Source organism: Mugil cephalus, chromosome 3, assembly GCF_022458985.1.
Source record: "Mugil cephalus isolate CIBA_MC_2020 chromosome 3, CIBA_Mcephalus_1.1, whole genome shotgun sequence".
In the NCBI taxonomy this organism is placed as follows: domain Eukaryota; kingdom Metazoa; phylum Chordata; class Actinopteri; order Mugiliformes; family Mugilidae; genus Mugil; species Mugil cephalus.
Genome location: NC_061772.1, coordinates 5,968,737 through 5,994,229, shown reverse-complemented (window position 1 = coordinate 5,994,229; position 25,493 = coordinate 5,968,737). Strand labels below are relative to the sequence as shown.

The window sequence follows — 25,493 nt, the reverse complement described above, 5'->3', positions numbered from 1 at the left end:
TTGTGTGTGTCCTTAGCTTTAGTTGTACTCCTCAGTGTGCGAACGGCTGAGACTGTGGGCTGAATGAATGGAAGCGATGCAACGGAAACACTCACTTGACTTTCTGAGGGGCTGTACAGGTAGTTGAAGAAGATGGGACTCCTCCGGTGCATCCTGTTAATGCAGTCCCAGATGCAGATGCCTCTGCGAGACTGTTTATCGCCTTTATCCTCAAACAACAAGCCTGTCAACACAAAGAAGAAGCTGTTGAGCACATGTGTCAGTTCATGTCACACACAGCTTTAAAACAAATAACAATAATTATGAAATAATATTCGGAAATACTCACACAATATTAAAAATATCTTTCTTAATATAAGTAAGAGAGAGAAGGAATCAACCATATGATATCAATTAAAATTAAAAAAAAAGTAATAAAATAATAAAAGGGGAACGAGTGAGTAAGAAAGAAAATATGCTGGTTTTTGTTAACCAGGTTGGAAAGATTTGTTTATTTCACAAAAATCGTTTTTGAAAATGACTGGCAGCCAATGTGGGCCATTCATATTTTAGTGTAATGCAACATTCAACGGTCTAAAGAAGATAAAACAAACCAATCCCCTCTGGTTTAAACTGTACAGGACACTGACCATGTTCCAAGCGTTCATAGTCTGAGTCCAACAGGAAGTTCTTGAAGCGGTTAGAGATGTGATGATAGGCCAGGAACTTCAGATAATACTGATTAAACTCAAACTCCAGAGGATGTTGCTCCAAAATCTGCAAGGACAAGAAAAGATGGATAAAGACAGTTAAGAGAGCGAGAAGGGAGGTCAGAGTGTGTGTTACAGCTGCATCGCATCTTTGTGTTGTGGCTCCACTTCTCTCTAGTGTGTGAATGACCAATTAGAAACAGGAAAGAACTTCTCCTGGTGGTGAGGGCAAAGGTCAGTGATATCATCACCGGCAGACACAATCCAGACAGAGCCAGCACGACTGCTGCTCCATTGTTCTCATCCAGTGGTGTGAAGTGGCCAAAGAGTGTTGAATATTTGCGGCCACCTGGGTCCGCTGGCAAAAACAACAGCTGTTTTGGGGATGAGACACTTCTATTTTGAGCTCTTGTCTGAATCCTCTCTCCTCCCCTGTTTATAGCTCTCCAGACCCCCAGGACCCCCGCCAAACTGTCTTAACTGCCAAGCCCACAGTTTCAAAAGACAAATGCAGAAACTATGTGTTGATGTAAGTGTATGGGAGTGGGTCTATGAGACCCCAGGAGACACTCCAAAGCATTCTCTGAAGTTAGCATTTCAGAGCGGACACAGTTCACTCTGGGCCTCATCTGTGAGAGCTTCATTCTTAACTCGACTCCCTCCCGAATCCCGAAGACTTCCTGGGGACTCACAATCCCCACAACTGCAATCTTCCGCAAGCAGCTCTAAACACGCACTGATGTGAAGTGTTGAGATGTGAAGAGATGCTGAGACACGTGAGCAAAGATGGCTCAGCTCTAAACACTGGGTTCACGGAGCATCTGGGCAGCAGCCTACCTGCACACTCCCTGCTGCAATATGCCGTCATGATCACATATCCACTGTTGGGAAGTCCAAAGCTAAACCGAAGTGCAGTGAATGACAGCTGAATTTCACGCTTTCTTCACTCACTTGCCTTTGAGGAATGTGATGAGCTCACCAACAAGCCATGAATGACGTTAATTCACGGAGGGAAAATGGAGGAAAGTCACGTAGCAGGAGCGGAGATGTGTTGAGATAACCTGAGCTACTCTGCAGTGAAGCTCACCTGGTGCACACAGTCTAGGAACTGCAGGAAGATGGGCGTGAAGCCACTGCCCTGGCTGCTGGGACTGAGGTTGCTCCGCTGGCTGAACTTGTGGCCGAAGGACAGCCACTCCTTTTCAAGAAGCACCTGGAAACCCTCCAGGGTCCGGTAGAAAGGGTCACTCAGCAGCTGCACCAAAGACACCACCTGCACAGAGACATAGGGAAAGGTTGGACAAAAGACAAGCAAGATGGACACTGATATATTGCATAGCATGAAAAGTAGGAAAAGAACCTTGTGTTTGGTCCTGCTGTAGACAAACAAACTCCAAGGTCATTTGGAGAAAATGCAAAAAGCCTGTTTGGCGTAAACGATCTAGACACATCTCTTAAACCTGTGATTAGGGTATAACCCAAATTATCTCATGAGCCACAACCAAAATATTTCTGGAAGAAACTGGGGAGAGGGAAAATTAAAATAAATTACACTGAACAACTAACAACTAACCCTTTAAATTTGGAATTACTGGAATGTTTGGATCCGTGTCTGACTGACCCATAACAAGTCTTTCATGTTGTGTTTAAGCAGCAACCTCCAGGGCTGAAAATTTAAAATGCCAAAAACTGCTGTCTTCAAATGGCCACTTAGTGTTGGCTCCAATAGTAACTTAGTCCCCCTAGACCTTCGTGTTAAAATACCAAACATTACAGCAGAACAGACTATTTGGCATATATATATATAAATATTTTGGTGTCTGCCTCAATGTTACCCACTCTTGCTCCACCTTTTTACCCATTTTTGAGTGAACCAGGAGTAAAGCAGAGTCGGGCACTTCTACAGAGCTACCACACTGAATAGAATGAAAAAATAAAAATATGTTCTTCAGGAAATCAGTGGGTTGGTTCGTCCATCAATGACGTTATGTCTAAATTACTTTGGACATATAATTACATATTGTACATTGCTAACTCGATCTGCAAACACACAGTAATGTCAACCAATAAGCCACTGTCTGTGCCACTGAGATCTACTGAACATGATACTTGTCATTATGTTAAATGTGCAGGTTTGAAAAACCATCACATTCTGGCAAATTAGATGTTTGATCATCTTGCCACACGGAGAAAGCAGCAACTGTTTCACCACAAATAAGCAGGACTTTTTTCTGTTTGTCACGCTTGATCACGACTCAGCACACTTTTTTTTTTTTGTTTGAATAGTTTAAGTTTGTTTTGTATCCCCTCAAACTCTAAACACAGTCCAAAGCAAATGACCCATCAGCTTTGACCGCAAAGTTAAACTTATCATCTGCTATCAATAACATTTATATAACATTCTAGCAGAGTTTTCGGGCACACTTGAACTCAGTCCACAAGACACCAGTGGAGCACCACTTGTCTACACATGCAATATGGTTGGCCTGCTTCCCTGCCCGCGTCTCCTCCAACACAACTAATGAGCCCTGACGCGTGTGGAATGAGCGGGAAAATAGTCCACGGCTTCCCCGCGGGGTTTACGAGAACATCCAGGCCCTGAGTGGTGGAGAAAGCCCCCTGCGCCCCGCCAATTAAACAATCCCCCCTAAAGCAGAGCGGGTTTAAGAAGGAAGCACACGGGGAAGAGAAGGAGAAACTGGAAACAGGATTTAGAAAGAGAGCGAAGACAGTTATGCATCCGGTTAGCTGGGTGTCTATGGTCCGTGTGCTGAGGCAGGAGAGCCAGAGCATATGGAGCCCATTTGGCTGTGCGGGTTGATCAGGACCTGGCGTGCAGGAGCCAGTGGCCCGTGGAGAAAGATGCTCAGGGCCGAACACGTGCCCTGCATAAGGGATCCACAAAATGAGCTTTTACACATCAGCCCTGGGCCCTACAAACCCTGCAACCCCATAAACACATTCGAAGGACACGCGCTTGCAACACAAACATGTGCATTTTAACAGGTCAGCATGGAAAATATGAGCTCAGAGAGCAAACATGCGATGAAACACAGAATCCAGCAGCAAAGTGATACTAACAACTGATCAAAATAGACTTTTTGTTTACACGTCGAAAAATCCGAACCACGAACGCTCATGATCACAAATCATAAAGCAGTGACACAAGGCTGCAAGACTTCAGACCTTTACGTAACTGTATCCGCCTAATCGGCTCAAAAGTGACGGAGCTTATTAGAAGCGGAGCAGGAAAAGCAGGTGTGTCGGATTTACGAATCACACATGGCCCATTTAGAAATGGATTCTGAATGGATACCCCGAGTATCTGTGGAGAGTCACATTTTATATAAAGAAGACTCTTGTTGCTGCTGTCATTCTCAATATATGTCACTGGGCTGCAGGTGTGGCTAGAGTTGTGTAGCAGCAGAAGTGTGAGTTTAAGTTGTTGGTTTAGTTGCAGAAGTTGCTGCAGTTGGTTTACTTGCATTAGATTTTATGTTGTAGTTTCAATAGTTGGTGAAGTTTCCATTATTTGTTGCATGCTGTATGTTGGTGTAGCAGTACCTCTATTTTTTTTTTTTTACTGATCTGTTCAAGTACGCTTTGTTGTCATAATATCTCATAATGCATGCAAGCTGCATATTTATTGCTTGTGTGAATCACTTTGTCATGTAAGTTTTCAAAGTGTTCTATAGATAAAAATCATTATTATTTGTAGAATAATGAGGCAAAACGTCATGACTTTTCAGTAGAACTTCACCAATAACAATCTTTGAGATTATCTGTTGATACTCTCTCATAAATGCCTCAACATTCATGCTCATTTTTTACTAAAGAAGTCTAAACGCTTGGAAGCGTTTTGTTTACTGGACTCTTACGCTGCAAACGGTTAAGTGTGTGCCAAGCAAATTTAAGAATGTTAAGAATGTACTGTTTTGCTGCAAAAGATTGTTTTTCTTTGCAGCAGAACTGATATCTTAAAATTACGGGGTGGTGCTTTCAGGGGATATAAGGTTGGTCGAATGTAAATACATAATTGGCCATAGGCATGTCAGACGCAGAACATTCAGCGGTTAAATGATTGTGTGTCTGGATCTTTACTCTGGCGAAGTGAAGATGGAGACAGAGTTGAAGTCTTAGATTTCTCTGTAAGTAAAAACTGTGTTAAACATTTCTCATTGTTACACAGTTGACACTCAACTGTCTATCAATCAATTTGAAAAAACACTTCTATTACACTTTTATTGATAAGTGGCACAGGTTTTTGGCTAAATGCAGCATTGTTTCTAACAACTGCTTAAGTGACTGGCTTCCAGTAAAGTTGGCACGTTATAATCTTTTATTGTTGCTTCCCCTAAAATACCTGCGTGTTGCTTTAATGGACTGATGTGTGTCTTCTGATTCATGTGTTCCCTGCGGTGTTTTTATCAACTCCCATGATCCCATGAAGGGGAAGTGAACTGTCAGACGAACTGTCATGACAAAGAGCAGCCTTCTGGACCCTCACGTACTGCTACATGCTTTCTTCTTATTTCTTTGTTTATGTACTCTCAAGTGCAGTGGACACAAATATTTTTTTATTTTGTCATTATACCAGCTTTCCCACGTCCTCGAAGGATACGATATACCCTTAAAAAAAGGATAAAGTATTTTCTCTTCTTTCATTTAATCCCTTGTATTTTCCTTTATATTAAAAATCTCAAGGAAACGATGCCGGCAGAACCCAGGCCTCTCTCCAGACACTGTTCTAATGTATTTGTGTGTTATTTACTTACTTGTGTAGTAATGTCCCAGCCGTCCTCCAGGCTGAGCAGAACAGAGGAGCCGCTGTCCAGAAGCTCCACCAGAAAGAGGGCCAGCTGCAGGATCTTGTGAAGCTGCGGGAGGTCAACAAATGTGCATGTGAACAACTGTACACACACAATTAATTCGCTCCGTGCGTATACTGCCATGTTTGGTCTACCGGTAAATGACTTGCTGAGTACTGCTCGTTTCCCACAGAAACTTTGACAGATTATGATATGTTCACTGCAAGACCGTAGGGGGTCGATCAGATAACCAGCACGATAAGGGCTCTGCTGTTACCCCATTGCTATTTCCCTTGGGATAACGGATTCAGAGTAGATTTATTCACATAGTTTATATGTTATCTCTCACACACACACACATAAGATGAGCCGAAAGAGTGGACTGCTGGGTCATTCTCACACGATCTTTAGACCTAGAGTTTGTGTGTGCTGCTGTAAGTTGATTAGGTGCGGTCACCTGCAGGATCCATTCAGATTCCTCCAAGGCCTTGAGGAAGGAGTCCTCTGAGTCGGAGGAGGTGGCACTGGGAGCGCAGGCCCTCAGCAGCTTTTTAAAAGCAGATTTCACCTGTCGTGTGTCTGCAAACTCCACTGGCACCAGCTCACAGTTCAAGGAGGAGTCCACTCTGAGGCCCTGCAGACACACCCGAGATGTTACGGTAAGATTCCCCTTGATGATCAATGCAAGTAACTGTAAAATATTACTGATAACAGCTTTTGTTTTCTGTTGACCCATCTCAATGGCACATTTGAATGTGTTCCTTACATTACGTTTGACTCAATTATGCACATAGAAGAGGAAGATACAATAGAACAAACATACATAGGACACATTTATATAAAATCCTCCATGATAATGCACTGCTCATGATTCAGCGTGTTCTTCACTTCCTGGTTATTCATCATCATTCGGCAGCTGTTCTGTTTAGGTTCAAGGAAGGAGGCAGTACTGAAGTCTGATACTGTTGTCGATATATACACTCAGTTCCTGTATGGATGACTGTCTTTCTGGCATCAGTGAGTCCTTACACATGCTGAGTACCAGGAAAGAAACTTCAGTCGTACTTCTGCTTTCTGCATTTTTAATATTCTTGTTATGTGCTGACCCCATGCTACTCCATGTGTCAGCACATTTAGAAAAAATGTGTTAAAAGGTCAATTCACAGATAAGAACTTTCCTTTTGTTGTACTGATTTTACGTTTTTTATCCCACCTTTATACAAAACATACAGTGTTTTTTCTTTCTGAACTTAAAATGTATATTTACAGTAGTAGTTTGCAACCATTTTTCCTGGGAGGTCCCCTTACTCGTGCTTATCTCAGCTTTCACAAATGTACACAGACACAAAAATTTGCACTTAAGTTTGCACACAAAAGCCTTAAGAGCTTCTTTGCACTGCTTCATGCCTGATTCAGCATTTTGATTGAACCGTCATTAGCTACGTGCTTCGGATCTAGCTTCTATTTTCTTTTTGATACAGATGAATCATGTGTACTTTTCACGTTGTGGCATTCCTCAACTCCGGTGTGCCCACGCTCCGACCGCGTGTGCATAGCTGAGTGCACAGTCACAGAGGCTGAGGTTACAGTGGTGTGACCTACTAACTAAACTAAATGATTTTCTGAGAAGAAACATTTTAAATAGTAAACATTTGAAGTATATGGATGTTAAGACTTTAGATTATGCAGAGAATGTGTCATTATTATTTCATTTAACATGTGCATGTCTAATATTACTACTCTACATTACAGACGTTGACGGGCGAGAGGTGTTTTGCCTCTTTGCATAAAAGAAGCTGTCTAATACGGCACCTCCATGACAGTTTATAGGATACATACCGACAGGAACCTTTCAGGCACCAGACAGCGCTTTTTATTCTCACCCTCAGATGTGACTTTTCTCCGAAGATGTAGAGGGCAGCTTGGTGTTTGAGAAGCTGCGCCTGCAGACTGCTGCTCCCTGCAGGTGGCGCCAGATCCTTCCCTGCTAACCTGGAGCCTGCGTCAGGCGTGGATATGTGCTGACTGAGTCTGCTGCTGGAGCGCAGGCTGGCCCACATGCCTGCAAATACACAGATGCAAACAAAAGTCACACACGCTCGCAGGAGCAGAGCCGCTCGAATGCAACTGATGTACACATGCTGTCAAACAGACTACGACTGAATGATGAACAACACATGACATGCAGGCTACGTTTACATGCACTGCTGTACAACAGGGATTATGTAAACACCTTCATTCCTTCAGTCCACCAACAAAGCAGTTGTGACCTCTGAGGGTGTTGAGATATTAGAAGCAGAAGTTGCTGGAATTTTTTAGCAAGTCAACAAGTCTAGAAGCCATTTCTCTGAAAATCAGCATGCAACATCTTCCTAACAGCGTGACTCACCGTCAGGAAGGACATGATTTTTCACACTAATCGCTTTCTGAGCTTTTCAGTGGCACTTGAATGGAATAATACTGCAGCAAGTGTCAGCCTCAGGTGACCAGGGCGGTTACTGAAGAGCCTTTTACAAACGGATCGATGTCCATTTTAAGTCCTTATAATAATGAGGCACCATGATTTGAATTTGAGATGCAAGCTGTCTGAAATACTTTTCAAAGTTACAATAAATAACCCTTTGCATCTAATGCTTCATCTGATGACATGTCATGATGATGACAACAACGTTGATACAGTCATTACAAGCACAATCAGAGAATTTATCTGCTATTTTCTATAATGAGTTCTGCTCCCATGGACGGATTTTCATTATAGCGCAGCATCGCAGGGGCCTCTTTGTGTGATTCATGACTTCTGTGCCATGACAAACAGCTTCCTTTCCTCCTCAGCCTGGACCCGGCTTTTAACTGACCACAGCAAGCCCAGCTGAGCCAAAACATTAACAATGGAAAAGACCACATTAGAGTAGCCACTTTGGTTTGTGAAAAACCACAGCTCCCAGAGGAGCACCCAGAAAGTCAGCGATGATTAGTACACGTCCCACAAAGTCTTTGTAAGGGGTTTGCAGCATGGTGCACTGACCTAGTTAGTGAGCGTTTGTGCAGGTTAGATGAAGCAGCAGCAATGAGGCTCAGTGGGTTTGTTAGAAAGAGAGGAGCACTGGCAGCAGTTTCACGATACCTTGATTGTGGAATCTCTCCTTACTGGTGGGTTTTTGGTTTGAGTGAGTGAACAGTTTATCTTTGTACTCAAGTACTGGGTGGTTGTTTTACACAGGAGAAAGAATGGGGGCAGGGAGAGGGGCATGAAAAAAAAAAAAAATCAATCAACATCATATAGACCACCATCACCACCTACTCCACTAAAACCACAGAGACAGTCATGCAAATGAGAATTTATGGGCAAGGGTCAAAGTCTGAACTTCATTTTAAATGATGAAATGAATGTTTGTCATACAGTTGCATGCATGAATATGATTGTTCGTGGTTATGATTGATGGTGTGGAGACCAAAGGCGTAGATGTGACGGGTTCGCCTTCACGAACGGACAGTCAGTCATTCATTTTCTTGAGGAGGACACAGGCTAACAGAGGGTGGCTACACATTCCACTAGTTACTGCAATTAACAAAGCACAGATTGCATGGAAACCCCTCTACATCTAAGGAGCAGACATGTCTTGCAGAAATGCTGCAAATGGACGAGGTTCGAGAAGAATTCCGGTGAGGAAGATCATATACCAATTAAACTTGACAACATGTACATTAGTAATCTATTGGATCATCTGGCTTCTTCTAGCTTCACCTGCTGCACTCTCTATCGGCCTGTCTCCACGTCTTTGAAGCCTCTCATTATGTCAATACATCGCTTTCATTCCTTCAACTGCACGGTTAATAAAATAAGAAAGTCATATTACATTTTGATGAAAGGTAAGATCTGCACAATTGTTTCGGGTAATCTTACATATATCACATAATTTCATGTAGGACATCTGTTTTTCTTAAAATGAAAACTCAGAGTTCCAAAGAAGAAAAAACAGAACAACAAATGTCAGTAATAAACACGCCCTCGAAATCCTGCACGTGGATAGAAAGAAAAAAAAATGTGTGAGTGGAAAACTCATGGTCAAGTGTCATCCTTTTGGGAATACTTAATAAAAAGCTGCGTCAGTTTAAACAGTTCTTTCGCCTTTGACCTTTATCTGAGTTGATGACTCACAAGTCAGAAATCCAGTAGGCAGACATGTGGCCGAGACGAAACACTCAGTACCAATGTTTGTTTTTAAGACTTCACATTCCAGTTTACACGGTCATGATGAAGTGTCAGCTTAACAGCACATTAAGTCTTTATCTGTAAGATTACACTTTAAGCAATTCCAGGAAGGCTGTAATGACAAAGGGTTAATGAAGAATCTCACATCATCAACTGATACTTCAACCCAAAACCAAAACGGTAACCGTAACTTGTATCCCATTGTGCTTGGCCAGTGAATGGTACTCTAACCACCCATTACTGGCCAGAGAATCCAGTCTCAATATATAAACAGGAAAGAAAAGTTTTGGGGACAGATGTCAAGTCAGATGAAATATAATATACCATAATGTTACAACATAGTTACATAGTTTTAACATCTGTCTCTGGGCTAGTATCACTCATCAGGGGAGAAAAAAAAAACAAAAACGTGTCAAAACGAATTCCTCCAATTAGAAGCAAGTATCTGGTCGTTCACAGACCCGAGTCATGCAAGTGACAGCTGGGCAACACGTGCAGATGTTTCAAATAAAAACCCCAACTCTGTGCCAGTCCTTTAGAATTGAAAAAGCAACTTGGATATGTGGCGTAACGCGTTGAAGGAACACTTCAAGTCCAGTTGCCCTGGTTTCAGCTTGTTTTTTCTGGATATACCATGACCTGGACGACTAAGAAGCTTCACAGAAAACGGATACACAGTGTTTACACTGTATGCATATTTGACCACGAGGTACGTTGTTCAAATAAAAGAGCCACCAAATGCTACAGTACAAATGCTGCATAAAATGGTCAGATACGTTCAGTTTGGGCACTAACACTCAACTCGCTTCAAAGTTTTTTGACTTAAAGAAGTCTCTAATAGGTGCTGGTGATGTGTCTTATTGAGTCAGTTTTATCATGTTTCTTTGGAATTAGTGTTCGTTATCTACTAACTGGAAGGCTGGAGGATGGCGCCCCACACGTGCACATTTCTAACAGTTATTGAGCAAGACGGTGAATCAAACAATAGGCCACTTAAATGACAGCTCCACTTCCAAGAAATTTACCAACTCTTTGTACGTCTTATAGTGAGTATGAAAAACATCATCTGGAAACTATGGCCGTTTATTTAGACTGATTAGACTGTAGATAATGTGCTTTGAAATAACAAAATAAAATAATATGACTAAACATTAAGGACTCAATGGCTCACACATCTTGCACATCTTCATCGATAGTAATTACAGTAAATAAAAAAAAGCTTTTTCCCTAAGATCAGTATAGAACATTTTATTCTTGTATTGAAGTGTATTGAAATACCGGTATTAATATACTTCCATCCTCCCACGTATAATTGTGTAATTTTAAGATCTTACAAAGCTCATATTTGCTGATGTTGTGTGTTGTGTGACTAAAGAGAAACATGTGACCCAAGTGCTCACCACCAAGAGTATTAGACCTAATCTGGAGCATAGATACATTCAGTAATAAAATAAATGTAAAAGTGTTTTGTGTATATATCCTCCTTGTTACCTCCAACTTAAATGACTGGATTATGGTAAAATATTCTGTACTACAGTCTTTACGGATGATGGCTCTGGTGTTTCATATTGAACCTGGCCGTGGGCAGACACATGGTTTGCTCTGTGGGAGAAACAGAGGTAAACACTCACCTCCTCTGGTAAAGCTGTTTGAGAACGGGAGGTCTAAATGGACAGGAGCCATCTTTGGTATCCTGGACGTCCTCCTTTCACTGCCTGAAGGCAAAACATTCACAGCGCAGAGGATGTTAAAGCAAGTTACAGCATTGGCATCAATCATCATAAACAAGATAACAAATGTGTACTTTATACATCTCTGCAATGCAAAAATTAGACTGAATATAAATATTAGCCACCTTAAGTCAATAACACTGCGGAAATACATTTGTTTCCATAGAGAACCACTCATCTGATCTGATAACATTAAACACAACATCCATAAATAAGAAAATGAATGCACAGTGTTCAGAGTGTCTGTGGGTATCCTGGAAACAGCTTCGGCACAATACGTCCAGGATGCAGGCAGGGGGGGTTGAAGAGATGGATGGGCCGACTAGTGACCCGAGGCCGTCCCTGCGATTCAAACGTAACCTTTTATTGTACAAATTTCCTTCTATCGTTACTAAATATCAGATACGATATTTCTCCCTCACAGTCGTTCTCTGCCAAACACACACAAAAATAGGTTGGTGAGGAATAACCGCTGACCAGAGCAAACACGAAAAGGAACAGAACAATTACCAGACGAACAAAAATAACTTTTGCAAGAGATGCAAGTCTGCAGTTTCTCGCTTTATCAGAAGAAATGAACTCTGTGCGGCCTCTTGTCCGTTTCGCAAATAAACTAAGATTTTTTTCCCACGGCACAGTCGGGCTGTTGCACAATAAATTCAGGTCAGATGGGTGCACGGGAGCCAGGTGACGTAGCTTTGGTCCAAAACTACTAATGACCACATTTTAACAAGCACAGTGCTATAGAGAAATTAATGTCATGCTGTGAAGTTACTGTATTTGACAGTTTAGTAGTTTGGCGGGAGGTGGATGGTACTTAAAGGGATATCAGAGTTAGACATATGAAGTGGCTTGTGTTGGTGTCAGACAATCCTAAACATCAGGGCACCTTCAGTGATACTGATAACACTGAAGCCTGTTTATGCCCCCCTGCACGAAGGCTCATTGCTACATGGCAAAATTTAAAAGGAGAGAAGCATAACATCTGTGATACCTACACCTGTTGAACAGTGAACTCATAGCATCAAGCATTTATCATCAACAGACGTACACGTTACATCTACAGAGTCACGTTACGTACCTGGTGAAAGGCCTATGAGGGAGCGGTTGGACAGGGTGTTGTTCCCGTTCATCTTGAAGTAGATGGGGATGGAGTTCAGGATAGCTTGCAGGTACTTCTCTTGCTCAAGACTGCTGGATGAATCTGAGGAGGAGGCAGGAGCTAAAGAGAGAAAGACAGAAAATGATGAGCAGGAATTACAGTAAGGTAAAAATATCAACAGTAAATTGTATGCAGAGACATGGCAGATTAAAGGAGATAAAAGCCTGTATTAATAATATTTCCAGTGTCTAGCGTTCATTCCTTGTGACTGATGTTTACCAGTTAAATAATTTAATACTTTTAAAGTACAGTTGAGTGTAGCGAGCACACCTGCTGAGGAGGGGTTCTGCGACTTGAACAACCCCACCACACTCTTGCCATAGAAGCCTCCCGAGCGGAGCAGCACGGCTTTGGTACGTGGATGTTTCCAACACACAACAGGCAGGCGGTTGTGTCTGTAGCAACGGGCTACTTTGTGTAAACTGCTGTCTTGAACAGCTTGAGGAACCACTAACAGCCCTGGGTAGCTGGAGAGAGAGAGAGAATACACACGTCACAAAGTCTTAGGACAAAGGATGTGTGCCATTAATTAAACACATTCTTTAACTTGTAGCAGGACACATAGATGTAGGTGATTACACAATGTTCAGCCAAGATCTTAGCATGGATATGGTTTTTTATTTAAAAGGCAAGACTCTCCACGAATAAGTCAAACATCTGTCAAATAAAGGAAGGCTCCCCACTGGCCTTTGGAGATCCTGAGGCTCACAAAGTTTCCGGCAGGGCTACAAATCCTGAAAACTAATATGTTCAGCACTCAGAGATTTGTGACCTCAGCACATATCAGCAGATTTCTGGTTTCTGATTCATGAGGAAAACAAGGCCACAAGGCTGCAGATGAAGCTACGCCTCCAGTGAGAGGTACCTGCGACACAGGGAGTAGAGCCTGTTCACGGCCGTTATCCTGAACTGCTCGCCCGACTTGGAGCGAGACGAGCTGGCGGTGATGGTGCCCAGGCCCAGACGCTGGTAGTCGCGGAAGCAGGACTGCTCCACCAGCTGCTCCATGGTGGACTTCTCTGACGCTCGCAAAGTGCTACTGGGTGGAGGCTCGCCGTCATCTGATACTGAAACACAACACAGAAACGTAAAACCATTGTGAAATCTGTCCTTCGACTGTTTGTCCTCCCTCCACGTCCAGATGGGTAATTACTCTCACTTGAAATGTCATCGTCCTCATGCCAGGTCATTCTGCTGCCTCTGTCGTTCTTCTTCAGCGTGCTCTGGCTACCGCGGCCCATGGTGATCTTTCCAGCCCTCTTTGCTCCTTTGACGATGGTTTTTGAGAATGTCCTGTGAGGAGTGCAGAGCAGATTTACGGTGGCATGTAATCATACACAGAAATATTGAAAACATGAAGAAGTTGGCGCAGGCGCCAACGACGAACCTGAACCCAGTGTTTCTCTCCTTTTGCTTAGGAAGGATTAGCTGGGGTACCGTCTGTCCTGCCGCGAACGCAAAGGAGGTGAAGATGGACTGTGGATAGCGGATTCTCTGGAGATGCTTCCTGAAGATCTCCACCATCTCCGAGCTCACCTCCTCATCAAAAGCCACTTTGATCAGCTGCAACAGGCATCACACCAATTACCCTCGTGTTTGACCCAAGCGCCACATGCTAAAATCAGCTTCAAAGCACAGCTCAGCGGGAGCGTTCTCAGTTTACCGCTACGACCATCATTCTCTCGACCAAACATTTGCTCAAGACTGCAGATGAATTAAAGATTTCTTTAACAGCCAAGTGTAGAGTGAGGAAACACTCGAAACTAAAAAGATGGCGACACATGCCAAGCTATCGTCTCTGCAAGTCCAAAGACAGGAATGAACTATAAAAACAGTTTAACAGCAGTACATCTAAAGAGTAAAAACACATGCTTGGCTAAAAGTTGAGTAATTCTGAGAAGCTCATATTATGAAAAACAAGACGGTCGGGCCTTCTAATATCTACAATATTGAATGTCTAATTTGTAGTGTTTGCATGTACAGTATACTAAATGTCTGGGCTCTGATGAGTCATACTTTATACTGGACTCTAATGAATGATACTTCCACAATGCTGCTGTGACTTACTGAGTGGTTGTGTAATTTCAACAGTTTCACATCTTGTGTCCGCACACGAGAGAGCAGCGTGTTTCAGCGTTTACCTGAAATGATGCAGAACGGAGCTGCAGTCCTTCCTGCATGTTCTGCTGCAGCTGGTTCTGGATGCTGATCTTTTTTTCTTTGGTCAGCGTGGACACCGGGAAAGCCCTGATCACTGCCTGCTCCCCCACTGGCCACAGACAGAGCACAGAACACATTACTGACATGACGGCCACTTCTCACAGACACAACGGGCTTTAGTTTTTGGGTGTTCTGTGCATTTGTTAGACAACTGACAGCAGAGAGGCGTTATATGAATGTTTTGTTTCAATATGCAGAAGTGAATTTTTAGTATTAGAATTTATTTAGGTCTCTCTATTTCTGCTGACAAAAGAAGCACTGCTTTTCAAGAATCAAAAGACACCTGAACTATGAGACAATGTCAAAGATTAGCAGTTAAATATGAGTTGTTTTTTTTTAATTATATTTTATTTTGTTGTACAAGGCAGCGTTGGTGCGTTTCAGTATTTACCCATGGGATCATGTGGGATGCCTTTGAAGATGATACGGTATGTGGTGAGAAAGAGGGCTCCTTCTGCTGGCAGGATGTGAGGGCCCCCCAGGAGTCCCCCAGTGGCCTCCTCCCTGCCATCAGGGTCCAGCAGCACCCGCAGCCCCTCTGATACGAGCTCTTCTCCTGGAAGCAAGGCTGGACGCAGAATCTTAGGCTGGCAGGAGAGGACACAGAATAACCCAGGGACAGGATCAGTGTATGATGATCAACTTTACCCGGCTACAATTTAAGACCCTATTGACTGACAATGGACATTTGCGTGACTAAATCTGAAAGGAAATCAATTTATCATCATGATCTCAAATCGTAGCACCACGTTAACCTTCTTGGACAGATTCAAACACCAAAAACAAACATCTTGAGAGCACAATGAGCTTTACAAAGCAGTCTAAAAATCAAGCCTCCCAACAAAATCAAATTCCTATTATAATCTGCAGAGACCTAATAACCATTTCAATCCTTCCTGGAAAAAAAATATATATATATATCTGCTCTTTAAGTACCAACTGCCATATAATTATCAGTTGAAAATTAATGTTTGGTATAAATAATTAACCTGACTTTGTGCAGACTCTACTATGATAATAAAGGTTTTATTCAAAATGTAGTAATGTAGTTGAATGTAGTTTAAATACGCACTGCTTACTCAGTTTAATCATTAAAAAATAAAAACAGTGTGTAGCTAAGTAGCTAAAGGAGTTTAATACTAGTTCTTGGCTTCACATTAGTGTCAGAAATCGCACTGAGACGCTTCGTTTCATCAGCGTCTATATATGCAAATTCTATTTAAAAACATTTCGGAGTGAATGGTGACTCAGCAGACAGAGGCAGACTGAGGGTTTGTAATTACTTTCTCTTGAAACTAAATTTCCAGTAAGAAGAGTGCTTGCATCATAATAGCAAAATCAAAAAAGGAACATGTGATGAGTGTCTGCCGGAAACAATATGCAGCTGTCTGCACATCAGTATTTTGTTAAGAGAAGTGAATGTTAACCATCCCCAACAAACTTTTTAACTCTTTCAAGTGAAAGAGTCAAGCCTGGACCCTGAAATGTTTCAGCTCCTTCTCAAAACTCAGTAGAAAAATACTCAGTTGTTCCACTGTCAAAAATACGAACGAGTGGGGGGCGGGGGGGAGGGGGGGTTAGATCATTCACAGCCTTTCTCATTTAGGCCACAGCCGACCTAAGGGAGCTGAGGTCTGGCCAGGAGATAATAATAGCTTCTTGAATCCGACCTTCAATGAACACTGAGGCCGAGAAGAGAGTCCCTCTGCACCTCATTACTGCTGCGAGCTTGGCCACTTTTTAGAGCTGCACCTTAAACACAACCACTGCTTTCAATTGTTATTTCTACTATTACTACTACTACCTGCAGTTGTCACATATCCAGAGTCAGTGATGTTTACACACTTTTTAGCTTTTCTTTTTGGCAAAATGTTAGCGGCTAACGGCCCAGGATGGACGCCTTGTCCAACACATGAACTCCTACGAAGTTAACCGCTGAGTACAGCAGACACACTTTTCATCATTTAGGTTGTTCCTAAGGAAGTACTGGCATGAGAGGTCTGTGCATATGATTGTGTGATTTACCAAGACCAAAGCAGGGTCAAATAGAATCGACTGGTAAAAGGTGAGTGTGATGATGACTGGAAAATACTGGATGACACAGGCAGTCTGCAGAGCAGCAGCCAGCAAGACTCAACTGAGCATGTGGCCAGAACGTGATATATATGGCATTGATATTAAAGGTTAAACCCTTCCCCAAAGTTTACAAGCTAAAAAAAAATCCAAGCAAATGGTGCACATTGGAATTAAGAAAACTCCCATGGCATTTTTTATGAATAATACATGTACTTGTAACACAGTGACTGAAGAAAAATGAACAGGCTACAAGTGATTTTCAATGAAATGAAGTGAAGCCTGAACACTTGTCGCTGCGTGAGGGCTGCTAACGGGCTACGACTCAGAGTTGAGTTGGCTTCAGCTTCTTTCAGAGCCCCAATCAGAACTTTCGACGGTTCATTTTTAAATGGACGAGACATAACTTTAACGAGCACTTGGGCAGCCACTGTCTGACAGTGTAGCTGTACATCCCTGGTCATTTAGTAAAGAACAACCTTTGAGATCCTCTCCTCTGCTAGATATGACACCGCAATATGACTCAAATTCTCTCAAGTTTAAGACATTTAAATGCACCTAAAATCACAGGGATAAATGTGTGAAATAATGCGGAACAAGGTTTCTAAGCTGAACCCCCAAATTACACTTTTGCTCTCTACAGCTAGACTGATGAGTCTGAACCTGTCAAATCAAAAATGAATCCTGTGTATACAGCTGAGACACCTTCAGCAAACTCACTGAAGAATAACACTCACCTTTTGAATGGGGGGTAGCCTCCTGCTCTCCCTGTGAACTGCCTCTAGAGCCTCCATCTGCATAGCTACGATGCCTGCAGGTCAGAATCCAGGGTCAGACAACACATGTGCAGACACAAGTGCATGCACAATGTACCAAAGTGTGTGTTTTACAGATTTTAAGGTCATTTGAAATGTCAGGAGTTAACTAGGCCTTTGCTGTTGTTGTCCTGAGCTGAGAATACACGCATCCATGATTTAACCTGAATAAAGCTGAGGGCATCAGAGTGAGCGTTGTACCTGGGATCATGCTGTGCAGGCTCTTGATGTGTTCCTGCGTTACTCCGCTCTCTGTGCACACCTTGTCAATGAAGCGTGCGACCAATCTGACCACAAAGTTGGCTACGTCGCTGTTCTCCGAGTCCTCGAACCCGCTTTCCGTGTCAAAGCTCTCTGCCACGCTGCCAGCAATGCTGTAAACACACGGTGATATGATGGACATGATACGGGTCAATCTACCGTGTTCATAAGGAGATCTGAGAGGTCTGTGATGACAAAAGTTGATGCACTGAAGAATGCGCTATGATAAAAAATGATAAAAAAAACAAAAAAAAACAGTGGAAGTCAGAGCGATCTGATCTGTAGCCTGGCACGAGCTACGCGTCGATGCCGGGATCAATCGTTCAGATTTTATCAGCCAAAGAGAATGCATTGCATGAGACCGTGATGCAACATTCCCTCTGGAAGCACAAAGGCTGAGTGATGAAATCCAAATGTCTGTGAGAAACAAACAACTCCAGGGTGAAAACGAAAGAAAAATATGACTGAAATTTTCCACATGAATAAATTCTTGGCTTAGGCCTTTGTCTTGTCTCATTAGAAACCGAAATAACAGAAAATCCAATGGTTACATTGTGTTCTCGTGGCTAATCGAGAGATTAGAAACACAATGCTAATAGAGTTCAAAGACTGTCCACGACATGAAATTTTAATTAACAGTACGTTCTTCTCAATGGTAAAAATTGCAACGAGAAAATTTCAGCTGACCGCATTCAAGTTCCAAGGAAGTTCGCTTGTTTAATCCACTTCACAGTTACTACAGATGGAAAATCACATCCTCTGCTATTTTGTTTGGTTTGAGTGAGTACACTGCAGCCCCATTAAAGACACTCTGAGGGGTTCAAACTTCGCAACAGAAGTAAATGAGTCACGCTCTGTTTTGCGCGGTGGTGATGTTAGCCCACAGGATAGAGATGGTCCGGAAACAGAAAGGGAGCTGCGGTCCATTTGGCTAAACAGGAAGGTATCATGTAGACTGCGAGTGAAGCCACATCCACCTACATGCTTATCATCACCTTATTAAGAGAGGCACACATACTCCTGAATCATGAAACTTTACCTTCGCGTTTCCTCCAGATAACGCTGATCTTTCTACCTTACAGATACCGGACAAGCCAAGTCTGGTCTACGCTTGGTCTCAGAGAAAAGTAAAGGCGTTAAATGACGGTCCTGACCTGTTTGTCACAATGCTGTTGCTTCCGCTCTCCCAGTCAGCAGCAGGCGGGTTGCGCAGCAGTTTGTTCTTGCTGGTGTCCAAAGGCACCAGCAGGTAAACCATGAGGCTGGCGTAGTGGATGGCCTGACTGAACACAGTGCTCTCCTCGTTCTTCACCAGCTCCTGCTGACTCTCCTTGCTCAGACTGGGCCATGAACGCAGCTGCTCCGCCGCCAGGTCCATGGCAGTCTGCTCTTCATCTCTGCCTGCTGCAGGAACGGAGCCCGTATCCTGGAACGGTCGAAGCAAACAGATGGAGTTTCGGTTTCAGCCAGTCTCTTTGGATGCAGACGGTAAAAATGCAATGATGTGTTCTGTTACCGCGAGCCACAGAGCAACGAATTATTCAACCAGAGAATGACTTTCCTCTTTAGGTTTTCAAATGTTCTTCATTTTTTTATCATTATTAAACCGAGAAAGAATTGTTAAGCCTTTAAGACATGAACGTCCGCCATAAAGAAAAAAGAAAAAAGATTGCGGCATTTGAATTACTGTAGCTCGCCAATGGACAAAATTCAAAGTGTGGGTGAACACTGGGAAGTTATGTGTTCTGGAAAAAAAAGCTGCCGTTAATGATGATGCATCACTGCTGTTGGCTGAAGGTCGGGGAGCGACGCAAGACCAGGGAGACCCAGGGGGAGAGAGATGTTTGGAGGAATTTTTAGTGAGAATGAAGTTAGAAATACTCTTGGGGTGTCACAAAGGTCTTCCTGACAAGAGCACAAATTCCCAGCATTCAGCCACACTTTGAATATTGTCAAACCCTTGTGACTTACAGTAACAGCATTAAAGGGTTAAATGATCATCCTGACTCATTTTCTGTTGTTCAATATAATATTTCCTTATAATGCTGTTCTACCTTTAACCTGGCAGTTATGTTGCATTTCTCCTCTGGGGTGTTCAGATAAAGGGTGCGAATCTGACTTTGGACTTCGCTGTAGAAGGTGGTTTCCCAGAACTGCTGGTTGGTCCAGATGGGGTGATCCTGTATGCAGGTGTAGGCGAACTGGTTGACCCCAGCAGCCAGCTTCTGCAAGACGAAACGCACATGACACAGTCAGGACAAAACCAGCGTGGAGATAACCTTTCAGCGTCTAACGATTCTCCTGCACGGCCATGCTCTCTGGTGTGCATGCAGCCCTCACACGTTTTAAAGGCTAGAGAAACCGACTGCCAAGACACGAGAGTTAAATGAAAACGGGATTATTAAAACAATATGAAAAAATAAATAGCACATAGTCGATGCCAGTGCACACTGGAGTCTCCACACGCCACCCATTCGTCACCCTCAGTCACGTGCTGAACAGAGCTTCATTTGGTGAATGTGAAAACGTGTCCTGGGAAACTAAATATCTCCAAGGTTTAGATTTATTAGAATAGCGCAAAATAAACACTGACATTGCGTTAAACTCAATCCTACAATAACAGACCCTTCTGATGTTCTTACATTTATTTTTTCCCCCCTGATACTGGCAGCTCCTCCTCCCTGGAGTTAACATATCCTATGCACAACATTAGTGTTCAGTCCTGGATCCAAACGCTGCTTTAGTCATAGAGAATTAGCTTTCCAAAATGTTGACCAAAAAAAACAACAAAAAAAAAAAACCACATCAGCATCAGCTGTGTTGTTTTATCGATCATTCATTGCAAGTCGTAACTTTTTATATAGATAACAAACTCTACTGGCGCAACAGACCACCCCTCTTGTGTTCTGTGTCTGTGCATATTTGGAAACTGAGCTGTTGTTTTTCATTAGTGTGGGCTGAAGAGTAAATCACCTGCTGCTTGCAAAAACAGCTACTAGAGAGAACATACAGTCCTCAGCTAAACACGTTGATGCTGCTCCATACTGTAGTGTGTAACACAGCCGGTATATTAAAACCACACTGAGCAATTCTGAGGATACAAACTCGCACCACATAATGACATGATTTCAACAAAAGCACAGTGTGCCAATAAAGGACCGGCCACAAACCGAAAGCTCACCAACTGTCTATATCCCTGTAAAGGCTGAAGACTCGAGCCTGTTATTAGATTAGATTCTGATTTCTCTCCCTTGGGCCCGACAGAGTACAGTGGTTTATATTAGCACTTCATATTTTGCCTTTGAAGGATGAGGACAAGGGGGAGGGGTTTACTGTAATTACAGCAGACATCTATTCACAGTGTGATGGGCAGGACGCCAAGAGAGACCAGAACTGGGAGCTAATTCGCATACAGCAGCAAACGCTTGGAAGTGTTCATGGGGTTAATGTGCCAATATTATTTCTATGCAATTTGGAAATTTGCTCTTTTCTGAATTAACAGCAATATTTATTCATATTGTTGAAATGACGGGTCAAGAACATGCACATTATTTTGTAAATGCGCATAAAACAGTAGAAAACTGCGTGGAACCTCCCCCTGTTCTCCTAATATTACAAAATAAAGGTGTTTGTAGAAAGAACTGAGGACATGGAAGCAAGGGATATGAAAAAAAATTCAAGGCATTTAAAGAAAGAAAGAAATTCCCCCAAACATCACCCAGAATGTATGTCACGCTTTGAGTACATGATTTTACAAGGAATGAAACTTTAACTGTTGGACCACAGCTCAAATTCACCATGATGACCTGTTGGTGGTGCTAGAAGAAAAATGTGTGAAACAGCAAGGTGATCAGACACTCGAATCAAAGAGAGACAGCTCTCTGTTTCCTCCAGCTTTTTGATGCTTTGCCAGACCTTTAAAGCAGCTGTCCTCAGTTGTTGTTTGTTTGTTTTCTTTTCTGCCTTTAGTTTTGTCTTCAGTAAGTCAAGTGACTTGGCCACTGTGACCTCACCAAGTCTTGGGATAGTTTCACATAATTTCCATCCATATACACTTCAGAATTCATCTGGCAATTTCTTAATTCACAGCATCAATAAACAGTATTGATGGTGCCGCTGGCAGACAGGGCCATGGACGTCTATGCACCACGTAGCCTCCAAGCCTTTTCTACAGGAGATATTTACTTCTATTGCAAGTGGTCATAATGTTGTGGCCGATCAGCGTATGAACCCACCTCTGCTCCACTGAAACCACTCTCACTAAACCTGACAGCAAGGTCAGCCTCACAGCTGATCAAGACGACGGAATGACATTAATGGTAACTTGTTTAGTTGAATAGTTAAAATGACTCTGCTGCGATGACAGGAACAGATCATACTGTGTTAAAGTGAACAGAGGACTGAGGCCAGACACGCTTAGCGTGCAACCGAACCTGGCACTGCTCAAGCTGACAGACTTGCAAACTATGGAGAAGAATAGTTGTTTAGACTGACTAAAGGTAAAGGCATGATGCCCCTGAATAAAATACGGCCATAAATAAATAGTGACAAATCTCATAAGTAGGCTTCCTTTCAGCTGGACGTGTTACGTGTCTTGCAGCAGATGTTATGTGCGGGTGTGTCTTTGTGTAGGGGGGTCTGTTGCTCAGCCTCGCTGTACTTTTTGCGACTTGTCAGATATTTTCAGGTCATTTTGACCGAGGTCAGCCACTTCCTAATATGATGACTCGCAATGCTCACAGACACGTCCACAAAAGACAGATGTGAAAAGGAGGAGGACGGGGAAGAGGAGAAGGAGGGAGAGGGAAGGGAGGAGGAAAGGAAAGTAGGAAGCAAAGATGAAGGGAAAGGAGGATACCACTATCAGACCCATCTGGCTGCACGACCAGCGAACAGCGAGGAATGCAGCGTTGAAGGGGAAAGGGTGAAAAACAAAGAGAAAACCAGAAAGGAGAAAATGCTGTGCACAGGTCAGAGGGACGGGGCTATCAGGAGCTGGGATCTTGTTTTGAACTCAGGGCCTCCAAACATCAGCTCAGCAGACAAACAGCATCACACATGCCCGCTGTGTGTCACAGGCGGCGCACGTCGTCACTGGAGGGAGTGTGTTCTCGCATGCAGACACTAAGTGAAGACTGCAGTATCTGATATGTCACCAGCCTTGGGGCAGCAACATTATTTACGTGTTTTGGAAGAATTCATAGCATTCCTGAACTGTTGATACAAAAACAGTCATTATTCCTGAGGACGGTGAGAAGGAACGCCTGACCTGAACACGATCCATCTCCCAACATTTGCAAGTCTTCAAGAGTCGGTGCATTGAGAGGAAAACTACTCAGATAGCCAAAGTATGAAACAGCTTTCTATCATACTATGTGTTTATAGTATTCAACCATGAAAAACAAACCAGAGGCAAAAACGTTGGGAGTCGAACTAATAAACAAATCAAGCATGGCATCCATAGGCCACAAGTGTGCAAAAACACAAAGTACATAAATGTTCAGAAAACGGTAAACACAGATAGGGTACGTCAAGAGCAGGACATTTCTGAGACGCACAAGGGTCAGTCAGTACGTCATTTCTCTTGTGAAGACATGGTGCAGAGCTGTTTGACAGCGCGAGCCGGCAAATCCCTCCATGCTTCAACTCTGACTAAAAGAATGCTAACAGTCAAGTGTTCGTGCTGCGTAAGAGGTCCAGAATTGTGTTTGGGTTTTCCACTTGCTGCCGTATGTAATCCGTGTTTTGCACAGGCAGACGCAATTACTCTGGTGACACATTCAGAAGAAAGAGAACACATCGTATGAGACTGCAGGGCGGAAAAACAACCGACCCCGGCGTCAATGACACCTGTTTATCTCGTGATAAACCCACCTCTCACTAGATAATGAACGCCCAGGAGCCTTCTGCAGATTACACTATGAAAGCATGATGTAAAAACCTGTAAGCACAAGCCATGAGCCGTTCAGATAAACTTTGCTGCTACCATCCATGCATGGAAACAAAGTACATTTTACAAATTTGTCTTCTCAGTCTGAAATGTCACCATCTGTTAAACATTGTTCTATAAATGCTTTAGTTAGAGCAAAACATCTACGGGGGGTCAAACTGAGTGACACCATAAACAAAAATGGGAAAGAAAAACAGCTGGACGTAGAATTTGGGTCAGTAGCATAAGTTGTTAATATGGCTAGAAATAAAATTAAACAATGTTCCTGTCCTGTAGATTCTGGGAGCAGACGTTAGGCATGTGAGGGAGCTTCCCACGTCCCCCGACCTGGAGACTAGAGGGCCATGGGGATAGTTCCACTGTAAGCATGAACACAGTGTGAGCGTGCCAAAGCCTGGCCAAGAATATCAAACAGGAACTTGCCCAATGTCTGACTTCTGAACTTGAACCAACAGTCTACGAAAGTCTGAGAAAGATGTTGTTTTTTTTTCACCTAACATTTGGCACGCAACGGCAGTCAAAGTCTGACTCAAACCACAAATATGAGAAACTAATTTACCTTAGGATTAATTTACAATGAAATGTGTGAAAATGTCCTGGAGTTCAAAGAGCAAACGGGTTCTTCTGCTGCTGCTAATGAGGCTGGTTCAAGAGTAATGTCAACATACGGTTAAGTGGGTCAGTGCAATTACTGACGAGGTCAATGATTTGATTCATTGTATAAGCAACCTGGTGACTTTGAGAAACTTTGAAATCCATTTTCTAGTGGCAGAACATTGCTTAGTCAATCTGACGATAATAATGATACATCACACTGTCCTGCTGCACTGTCAAACCTTTTGCGGATTGTTGCTGTTGTCCAGATTTAGGATTTTAGACACGTAATAAGATTATGTTTCCCTCATCTAGAACCTGTGGTTTTACTGAAACTAAGTAACAAATGTGGGTGTCAAGTGTCAGATGAACAAAGTATGCAACAGTCAATGAGGAACCAGGTTTTCCTGGGAGCAGACACAGCTATCTGTGACATTCTTTAAGCGACCTTCGAGCTCTGGTCTGTTCAATGTTCAGTTTTGATTGAAGGGGTTGGTGGATCATTTATAAAGTATTCGCAACAGTTCGTAGAACACATTTGTGGGTCGTATGAACTCTGCGTCGGACTTTTTAAAACCACTGAAGCACGCAGTCGGGCGAGGGACTCATTAGCTTTAACCTTCAAAATCCGACCATATGAATTTACAGGCTGGACAGCTGTGCAGAAATGAGAGAGGTGCAGGAGATTCTTCTTCCATTTATTTGATACTCACATATTTATGATATAGTTACAACTTTACTGCTGTCTGAACTCCTGTCCTTTAAATGCAGTGTCATTGTACTGCAAAATAAAGACATGCAACTAAACCTCTAAAGCTGTATATAGAAAAGTGTTAACACGGTAACATGGATCAATTGTGAAATGCCTCTCAATCCCCCAACAAGATGACAGCTGCTGCGATGCTCCATTACCAAGCTTTGTTTTTCTCACATTTCGACTGCATGATCTTTGCACCATTAAACCGGAGATTACAGATA

The 25,493-nt window shown here is 42.9% G+C and overlaps 1 protein-coding gene across 2 annotated transcripts in view; it reads right to left on the bottom strand.

Annotated features, from left to right (window-relative positions):
* Positions 1 to 25,493, bottom strand: part of sbf2 (SET binding factor 2) — an 87,195-nt gene that overhangs the window by 5,728 nt on the left and 55,974 nt on the right. Inside the window, exons 18-36 of one of the 2 annotated variants that reach the window (XM_047580245.1) lie at positions 20,026 to 20,196; positions 19,126 to 19,397; positions 17,912 to 18,084; positions 17,633 to 17,706; positions 15,214 to 15,409; positions 14,744 to 14,871; positions 13,990 to 14,165; positions 13,762 to 13,895; positions 13,468 to 13,669; positions 12,873 to 13,069; positions 12,522 to 12,662; positions 11,342 to 11,425; positions 8,622 to 8,696; positions 7,381 to 7,559; positions 5,955 to 6,131; positions 5,465 to 5,566; positions 1,777 to 1,962; positions 630 to 756; positions 96 to 223 (exon numbers count right to left, since the gene is read on the bottom strand). In XM_047580245.1, the coding sequence (XP_047436201.1) occupies positions 96 to 223; positions 630 to 756; positions 1,777 to 1,962; positions 5,465 to 5,566; positions 5,955 to 6,131; positions 7,381 to 7,559; positions 8,622 to 8,696; positions 11,342 to 11,425; positions 12,522 to 12,662; positions 12,873 to 13,069; positions 13,468 to 13,669; positions 13,762 to 13,895; positions 13,990 to 14,165; positions 14,744 to 14,871; positions 15,214 to 15,409; positions 17,633 to 17,706; positions 17,912 to 18,084; positions 19,126 to 19,397; positions 20,026 to 20,196 (2,922 nt within the window). The remainder of the gene's footprint in view (positions 1 to 95; positions 224 to 629; positions 757 to 1,776; positions 1,963 to 5,464; positions 5,567 to 5,954; positions 6,132 to 7,380; positions 7,560 to 8,621; positions 8,697 to 11,341; positions 11,426 to 12,521; positions 12,663 to 12,872; positions 13,070 to 13,467; positions 13,670 to 13,761; positions 13,896 to 13,989; positions 14,166 to 14,743; positions 14,872 to 15,213; positions 15,410 to 17,632; positions 17,707 to 17,911; positions 18,085 to 19,125; positions 19,398 to 20,025; positions 20,197 to 25,493) is intronic. The other variant, XM_047580246.1, reaches the window with a different exon arrangement.